Genomic DNA, 9,636 nt, shown 5'->3' with positions numbered 1-9,636 from the left:
TAAATATAAAATAAGAGTGAGAGAAAGTAAAGAACACACTTGAGGAGTCAAGGCAGATAAATGATTGGATAAACAACCTTTCCCAAAGAGAGCTCTTCTACAGTCTCTTCTTCCAAAGTCGGGCTCTCATGGAGTAGCTTTGGGTAGTGCCTATTGAACTTGAAAATTTTATTAGTGTCTTTGCCTTATATTCCAGGATCAAAGAAGTATCTTTGATAAGTAAAAGTGTTGAATGGGCACGTGAAAGTGATCTCCTTTTTCACAACATCAAGAATCAAAGGATTACGGGGTTGTCTCACTACTTTTGTTTCATCTTTAAGTGAGATCCTATGCATACATATGGATGGGTTAGTATCACGAGTGCCAACCAAGGTCCATCCAATTCATTTCTTATGTTCCTACTCAAGTTGAAGCTTTGATGAATAATATAAATCTTTACTAAGTGGTTTAGGCTCTAAAGAAGATGGGTGTTCAATGGACGGTATGTTTGGGGCAGCCGGGATGTCATCGGTTACATAAACAACTTCATTTACACTATCACCTTGTAAGGCATCATCAATCTCAGCACAAACAACACAAAAGTTAGTGTTGGTACAATCATCACATGAGTAAATATCATCAAAACTAGAAAAAGTTAGAAAATCAGCTGAAAACAAATCAGAATAAGTTTCATCAACAACTTCATAAAGCAACTCTATTTGAAAAATAGAATGCACTTCTTCATCAATCTTCTTATTTTTCAGTACTCTTTGTGGGAAAGGGATTGGTGATACATACTTTTTTTCAGCCTCAACAACAATAGAAGGTTCAAGTTTATTTTTTGGTGTTACACTAACAATTTTTTTATTTTTTTATGGGGTTGATTCAATAACTTTTTCGGATCTCAAGGAAATTGCACTCACATTAGGGCCTTTTGGATTAACTACTGTTTGGGCAGGTAGTTGGTTTGATCCTTGAGCTTGTTGCATGACATTCACTGAAGTGGCAAGTTGTCCAATTTGTGTTTGCAAAGTTTGAATACTAGAATATGTTCATTGCTAAAACTGAATATTGTTTACAGCCATTTGCTTGACAAGATCCTCAAGTGAAGGCCCGGAAGGTATAAAGGTAGTTACTTGGGAAGGGTTCTGTGGTAGTGGTGGCAGGGGTAGTATCAATTGCTTCACTAAAGAGGTAAGTTCATCAACTCTGGTTTCTAGAGCTTTGTTGGAAGAAGAAACCTAAATCTCATTCACACCTTTTGCTTGGACCATAAAATTATCCCTTGTTGTGAATTGTTGGAAGTTGAGTGACATGTTCTCAATCAAAGATTTGGCAGCAACTGGAGTCTAATCAACAAGTGCTCCACCACTAGCAGTATCTAAATTTTTTCTTTCCATTGGTAGCAATCCCTCATAAGATTATTTATTAGCAATTGTTCATAAATCTGGTGGTGAGGACAACTCGACACTAACTGCTTGAATCTCTCCTAGTATTCGGCCAATGATTCCATGTCAACCTGACTAATACCACATATTTCTTTTCTGATTGAAGAAGCTCCTAAAGCAGGGAAAAATATTTCTAAGAATATTTTCTTTAAATCATTCCAAGTTGTGACAAAATTTGGCTTAAGATAATATAACTAATCCTTGGCAACACCCTGTAGTGAGAATGGAAATGCTCTAAGATTGACATGATCTTCAGTAATTCCTTGAGGCCTCAATGGTGTAGAACTCACAACCTGAAATTCTTTTAGATGCCTATGGGGATCCTTACCTGCAAGACCATTAAACCTTGGCAACAAGTGAATTAAACCAAATTTCAATTTGAAAGGTACAACAACAATAGGATATTCAATACATAAAGCATTATAATTAACATCAGGAACAACAAGTTCTCTTAGAGTTCTTTGGTCAGCCATGTTAAACTCAATAGAAAAAAATCAACAAACAATGAGAAAACACATAACTAATTCTGCAATGCAGCAACAAATAGGAAAATATCAACAATGTCCCTATTATGAATAAACAATTGAAATACGGAAAAAACTATTAAAATAAAAGGAAAAATATACAAATTGACGAAAATTTATCTAATAATGTCAATTAACAATTTTGAGAATTTTTTCAGAATTTTCTGAAACTATCAAAACAAAAAAAAAACATAAAAAATAAAAAATTAAGGAATTTCAGATTTTTAGGATGACATCCATTATCTAGTCTCTAAATAGAGGCTTTTGATCCTTGATTTTTTCCTAGTGAATCGACAAAGAATCGAAATAGTTTGGGACAATTTTCTTAAAAAACAAATTTTTTAATCCTAAAACGCGAAAAGACCAGAACGCAAGAAAGTTAGGGCAAAAAAAATGCTAAAATACAACTCCTTGATCGGAAAAATAGCAAGTGTACTATTTTACCTGTTATAGTAATAAAGGAGAAATTCCCTGAATGTCGACTGCAAGTTAATATTGAGTTCAATTCATCGTTCAATTAAACAAAAATTATAATTGTGGTTTTTTTATTCAAAATTATAAAAATAAAGGCAAATGAAAATAATAATAAAATATAAGGATTTGCAAGGTATGAGGAACAATTCCAGGGAAGGTGTATGATTTATCCCTGTAATAACTCTGAGTCACTATTGCATCAACAAATATCAATTACCACCAGTTCTCAAGGGTATTTTCTCTCAAGTCCTTGGTGAGAAAACATTTAATCATTCTACCCAAATTTCTATGTTCATAGGCAATTAGGGTGAAGTTAAGCTTTATTATATCAAGAATGCTATGACTCATACAAGGTATCCCTAGTCCTAGGTGATATTTACTACAGAGTAATCTAATGAAAACCTTACCAATGGCTGTCCATCCTAATCGATAACCACACAACAATCTCGATTAGTCCCAAAGAGAAAACATTAAGCACATCAAAAGATTACCGTAAAAACAATATTATAAATAGAATCGTAAACTCATAGTCATTACAATTCTAAATCAGGGACATCCCCTAGCATTAGGGGGTTTAACTACTCATATTATTCAAAATGAATGTAAGATAAAAATTACACATTACAATTAATTGGATGACTTGGATCTTCAATCGCTTTCGCTCAAGAAAACCTTTCGCTCCCCGAATACCTTGATCTTTGTAATACTTGATTACTTGATAATTATGGTATGTGCCTCATTCTAGGATGATCTTTTTTCTTGTAGAAACTCTCCTAATATAGTGAAAATCCCTTGGTAGAAGGTGGAAATCTCCAAAATGTCCCTGCAGCTCAAACCCGGTGAAAAAGCCAGAAAATTGGAAAATTAGCGTTTTGGGCTGACAGGACCGTGTCAGGCTGACACGGGTGACCGTGTCAGCTCTCTGCCTTGTTATTTCCTTGATGACACGCCCTAGGTGACCTGACATGGCCGTGTCAGACTGACACGGGCTGCCGTGTCAGGCCATTATTTTGGGCATTTCTTGTACTTTCTTGGCCTGCCTCCTGACACGGCCCGTGTCAGGTGACATGGGTGGCCGTGTCAGGCCTCCTGAACTAGGAAATCTTCTTTTTTCGAACACCGTAACTTTCCACTTTCTCGCATTGAGTGCATTAGATCTTCTCCGTGGACCTGGAGGGCATAAACACGACAACCAAAGCATAAAATCACGAAAACACAAAATAAAACTGACAGTTAATAAAATTGTTTAAACAACTGACGAGAATGAAAATTAAATTTAAAGGTACCATAATGCATACACAGTGTCTCAAAATCCTTGGTTTCTTATCGGATAAGCAACTAAAACATAGTGAAAATTGTGATTAATCACAACCCCAAACTTAGCTCATTGCTTGCCCTCAAGTAATGTTCTATACGACAAAGTGTCACTTCCCAAAATTTGTATTCTTACCATGATATTGCTGAGATCTTTCGCCAACGCCTTCAATCTCTCTTTTATTGTCCCTACTTTTCCTAATGAGTTTTATGTCGCACTTCCTCATCGAGGTACCGCTTCGCCTGTCAGTTTACATCACACTCTCACCAAGTCTTCCAGGGTTAAAGTGTTTTCACTCCCAATTCACAATATGAAATATCAACTCATAAGTTTGAATAGTTTCTCCTTTCATATCAACTACATACAACACACACTTTTTGAGGTCTTTCGAGTTGTAACGGGGCTTGGGTTATTGTGTGGTAAATACAAACAAAAAGAAAAACAAGCGGTTTTGGGTTCAAAGTCAATGTTAATATTCTTTTCACTGTGTTTTATTCTTTTCTTTTTCAATTGCTCAGTTTTTCTTTGATGTTCTCTCTTTTTTCTCAACTGAGTGCTCTTCCTTCGGTGAGTGCTTCTTTTGAACCATCGACTATATTTCGTTTTCTCAAATTTTTTATGGTCGTTTTTATTCTTATTATTTATTTTTATTTTTTCGTACTCACCTTGGTTTTTGATACTTATGGGGTTTACCCCAAACTTAAAATTTAGCACAGCTTAATGACATCACATTGACTCTGAACAGGGTAAGGAAGTGTTTTGGGTCGCGGGTTACATTTATGTGGTTAGACAAACAAAGGGTACAGGCTCAAATGGGGTTAACAAAGGATAAAATTAATGGGATGGCTAGAAAGGCTTAGGGCTATAATCATACAACGTGCCTCAGTGTGTGTATACATGAAGTGAAACTCCCAGAGAACCTACGTAAAGTTAGAGTGATAAAGACATACCTGAATATCGCTCATGATGACAAATGTGTTTGACTTTTTATGCACTCACCATGTTAGGTAAAGCTGGACATCATCCACAGTACTTCGAGTATGGTGCGGCTTCTTACTCAACTCGGAATACACAGGGAACCTACATTAGTTGAGCTTTAGAAATTGCATCCGATTTTTTCTTCAGCAGTATCGACTTTCTAGGAAGATCCTTCACAACAAGCAATAGTAAGTCGAGTGATCATTTCATCCACTACCTCTATTTATCATTACCTCATCCAACTATAATACCAAGAACCTGAAATACATGCAACACATGATACCTGACACTAAAAATAAACCAAATGTGAACGGTAAAAATTGGGAACTAATCAAATAAAACATAAAACAAAACACGAATAAAGACAAAAAGCATAGGAAAACCTCCTCCGCACTTGAACTAAACATTGACATTAATGTTTTAGAACATGATAGAAGGAGGGTGACTCACAGTTCCCCACTAAGGGGGGCTGGGGCAGAAAGTGCAACATGCTCACGCGAAATTCAAATTTTCCAAACAAATTTCAAATCTGCAGGCCTGACACGAGCCGTGTGACCTAACACGGGCGGCCATGTCAGGCCACTGTCTCTTCTCTTGGTTAGGTGTGGCCTTCAGTATTCCTAACACGGGCCGTGTCAGCTGACGCGGGTGGCCGTGTCAGGCTGTTGTTCTGCTTATTTTTCCAATTTTTTCCATGTGAGTACCTTCTCCCTTTTATGCAAGGCACTGTGCAAACCTAAAAGAACAAACAAACACAAACAATAATTAGAAATATTAACGCGTGGGTTTCCTCCCATGAAGCGCTTCGTTTAATGTTGCATGGCTCGACGGTTCATTCCCCTTGTTATGGGGGGGGGGGGGTACTTCAGCCTCCAAACCTTGTTGCATCTCTTGTCCAAAACTAGGAAGTTGTCTCTTTCATCAGTATGGATTCCTTTGTGCCACAAGTCCTTTTTAACCTCCATCTTCTTACCTTGTTTTCGTTTTCTTTTCTTTCTCTTGGTTTTTGAAATGGAGATGGGAGTCTTTCTATTCAGGGTGGCTAATGACAGTGGTGAATTTCGAGAGGGCCTTCCTGTATCTTTCTCTTATGTTGGTATGTTACTTTGCCTTTTCGCCTCTGACCTGATTAAGCCTACTTGATAATGAGATTATGTATCTTTCTCTAGCTCTTGGTCTTCAATAGCCTTCAATGTTATCTCTTTATCATGAGCTTTCAAGGTTAACGTGTCCTGGTCCATGTCGAGATTGCATTGACTTGTCTGCATGAAAGGTCGACCCATAATGATGGGTGTCTCATCATCTTCAGGTATGTCTAGGATTACAAAATCAACAGGAAAAATCAAGTCCTCTATTGTTACCAGTACGTCTCCTGCTATACCATATGCATCCTTTCTTGAGTGATCCGCAAACTTCATATTGGTCTTTGTATCACTGACATTTTTAATACCCAACCTGTGATAGATTGATAATGGCATCCGACTCACACTAGCTCCAGAATCTATTAGTACCTTTTTGAAGGTTCTTTCTTTAATTGTGCATGGTACTGTTACCATTCCCGGATCCTTTTGTTTGTTAGGAATTTTCTGCCCCAGTGAGTTTGCACTATACTTTTCCTTCCAGACTACCTGTTCTTCTGCTGTTGGTTTTTTTCAGCCATTACCTCTTCCATGAATTTCTTGTACATGGGCATTCTTTCGAGTGCTTTAAACAAATACATATGACCCTCAACCTTTTTAAACATTGTCATGAATTTCTCCAAGTCTGAATTGCTTGGTTGCTTCGTTGTCACTCTCTGAGGGTAGGGTAACTTAATCACCGGTTTAGTCTCCTTTATAATTTCCTCTTTAGTCGGCTCGCCCGATGATATAACTTTTTTCTTTTTAGCGGCCTTTTTCTTTTTCGTCGTGACAGTACTAATATTCTCTTGACCTCTCGGATTTTGAACTGTTTCACTTGTTAAGGAACCTGGTGCTCGAGAACTTGCTAGTTATTGTGCTATCTGCCCCAGCTGAACTTCAAGATTCTTTATAGAGGCGGTGGTGTTTTTCTGATTGTTTCTCGTCTCTTCTTCGAATTGCATATTTTGAGCAACCATGTTTTCAATGGCAATCTCCTAGTTTGCTTTCCTTGGATCTTGTTGTTGTTGTTGTTGATATTGAGTCTGATATTTACCTTGACTCTGTTATGGAACATTCCCTTTCTGATCTTTCCAGGAAAAGTTTGGATGATTCTTCCAACCTGGATTGTAAGTGTTAGAGTAGGGGTTATTCTGCTTTAAGAATTTTATCTCTTTAATTTGTTGAGGAGTTACAAATAAATACACAGTATGGTGAGGTCCATTACAGATTTCACAAGTGATGGTCTGAGCAGGTTGAATTTCAGCTACCTGTTGAGTACCTATATTCATCGCTTTCAATTTCTTCTCCACTTCAGTAGCGACTGTATCTTTCAAACGGATTTTATTTGCTTCTACTTTCATGTTAATGACTCCTTCAGGTTTTCTTGTACACCTATCATATAATTCCAGATGCTCATTTGCGGCTATCGCTTCAATGATCCTTTTAATACCGGTAGCTGTTGAGAAATTTGTTGAGCCACAGGCTGCTGTATCAATTAACTGTTTTGTCTTTATTTTCAGCTCATTGACAAACATCTGCATTAGTTCAGTCTAATCCATATTATGAGTTGGGCACGCTACCAGGACCCTTTTGAATCTTTTGTAGGTATCTTCCAAAGACTCGCCATCTTTTTGTTTGAAGTTCAAGATTTCATACCTTTTTCTCAAAAATACTGATGCTGGAAAATACTCATTTAAGAAAGTTGTTTTTATGTCTTCCAATGATGTAATACTGCCAGTTGGAATAGAGTAGAACTACTCTTCCGCCTCTTCAGATAAAGTGAACGGGGAACATTCTTAACTTCTTTGCTTCATTAGTATGACCATCAATTTTCAAAGTAGTACTCATGGTCAGAAATCTTTGCAGGTGCTTATTGGCATCTTTATTAACCTTTCCGGTGAAAGATTTTCTCTCAAGTTGACTGATTATTCTATGATGCAGTTGAAAGTTCGTCACATTCACCGGTTGGTTGACAATGGTAAATCTACCACCCGGTGCATTTTCCTCTCCATAGTCACCTAGGAGTCTTTCCTGAGGTGGAGGCGATGGAACTGGAGGAATTTCAGCCATAGTTTCTTTTTCTGAATCTGAGTGATCAGAGGGAACTTCTTCTTTGGAATCCAATCTAGCGTTTCTATGTCTCTGGTGAAGGGTTCTCTCAATTTCTGCGTCAAAAAGAAATTTTGTTGAGGGCTCTCCTCGCATACACAGATTAGTGAATGAAAATATATAAATGACAAAAAAATAATTTTATTGCCGAGCAACAACATTTTAATTGAACTTAAAATTAAACTCTATATTTTGGCAGTCCCCGACAACGACGCCAAAAACTTGATCGGAAAAATAGCAAGTGTACTGTTTTGCCTGTTATAGTAATAAAGGAGAAATTCCCCAAATGTCGATTTCAAGGACTGCAAGTTAATATTGAGTTCAATTCATTGTTCAATTAAACAAAAATTATAATTGGGTTTTTTAAATTCAAAATTTTAAAAATAAAGGCAAATGAAAATAATAATAAAAAATAAGGGTTTGTAAGGTATGAGGAACAATGTCAGGGAAGGTGTATGATTTATCCCTGTAACAACTTTGAGTCACTATTGCATCAACAAATATCAACTACCACCAGTTCTCAAGTGTATTTTCTCCCAAGTCCTTGGTGAGAAAACCTTTAATCATTCTACCCTAATTTCTATGTTCATAGGCAATTAGGGTGAAGTTAAGCTTTATTATATCAAGAATGCTTTGAATCATACAAGGTATCCCTAGTCCTAGGTGATATTTACTGCAGAGTAATCTAATGAAAACCTTACCAATGGCGGTCCAACCTAATCGATAACCACACAACAATCTGGATTGGTCCGAAAGAGAAAGCATTAAGCACATCAAAAGATTACCGTAAAAACAATATTATAAATGCAATCGTAAACTCATAGTCATTACAATTCTAAATCAGGGACACCCCCTAACATTGGGGGGTTTAGCTACTCATATTGTTCAAAACGAATGTAAGATAAAAATTACACATTACAAGTAATTGGATAACTTGGATCTTCAATCGCTTCCGCTCATGAAAACCTTCTGCTTCCCAAATGCCTTGATCTCTGTAATACTTGATTACTTGACAATTCTGGTGTTTGCCTCATTCCAGGATGATATTTTCTCTTGTATAAACTCTCCTAATATAGTGAAAATCCCTTGGTAGAAGGTGGAAATCTCCAAAATGTCCCTTATTTTTTTGAACGCCAGAACTTTCCGCTTTCTCGCATTTAGTCCATTGGATCTTCTCCATGGATCTGGAAGGCATAAACACGACAACTGAAGCGTAAAATCACGAAAACACAAAATAAAACTGACAATTAATAAAATTGCTTAAATAACTTACGGGAATGAAAATTCACTTTAAAGGTACCATAATGCGTACACAGTGTGTCAAAATACTTGGTTTCTTGTCAGATAAGCTACGAAAACATAGTGAAAATGGTGACCAATCAAGTCCCCGGCAACGACGCCAATTTGATCCGTTGTCGCACACGGGTCTGTAAGACCTCAATTTTTCCCCTAAGATCCCTCATGGCATCATAACATTGCATTTGCATGACCTCAAGGATCATAAGCATCTTGGTTCCTTTACCTTTGGGTGGGATCTATTGTGAGTTGGTTGGAGATCACCAAGCATGCTTGAATTGTATATCATTGCTTTTCTCATTTTTTTTACTAACCAAAAAGCACAAAAATATGTCACTAACATCTCTTGTTTGTAGCTTGAGTAGTCACAAGGTCTAAAGCTTCTAGGAAAT

The 9,636-nt window shown here is 37.0% G+C and overlaps 1 protein-coding gene across 1 annotated transcript; it reads right to left on the bottom strand.

Moving 5' to 3' along the window:
* Window positions 1-5,869: 5,869 nt before the first annotated feature.
* Window positions 5,870-7,200, bottom strand: LOC127078879 (uncharacterized). Its single transcript, XM_051019295.1, has 3 exons — window positions 7,119-7,200; window positions 6,347-6,686; window positions 5,870-6,173 (listed from the first exon to the last, which is right to left on the bottom strand). Exons 1-3 carry the CDS (start codon window positions 7,198-7,200, stop codon window positions 5,870-5,872), a joined length of 726 nt encoding a protein of 241 aa, XP_050875252.1.
* Between the last annotated feature and the right edge of the window lie 2,436 nt (window positions 7,201-9,636).

This window comes from Lathyrus oleraceus, chromosome 5 (assembly GCF_024323335.1).
Source record: "Lathyrus oleraceus cultivar Zhongwan6 chromosome 5, CAAS_Psat_ZW6_1.0, whole genome shotgun sequence".
Classification (NCBI taxonomy): Eukaryota; Viridiplantae; Streptophyta; class Magnoliopsida; order Fabales; family Fabaceae; genus Lathyrus; species Lathyrus oleraceus.
This window is presented reverse-complemented; position numbering and strand designations above follow the sequence as displayed.

Excerpts from the sequence above, each read along its gene's own strand:
- LOC127078879 (XM_051019295.1), bottom strand. The coding sequence starts at position 7,200 with ATGAAAGTAGAAGCAAATAAAATCCGTTTGAAAGATACAGTCGCTACT. Across the intron at positions 6,687-7,118 it reads ATTGAAAGCGATGAATATAG|GTTCCTTAACAAGTGAAACA; the intron begins GTACTCAACAGG and ends CTCGAGCACCAG. Across the intron at positions 6,174-6,346 it reads AACCAACAGCAGAAGAACAG|GTTGGGTATTAAAAATGTCA; the intron begins GTAGTCTGGAAG and ends AATCTATCACAG.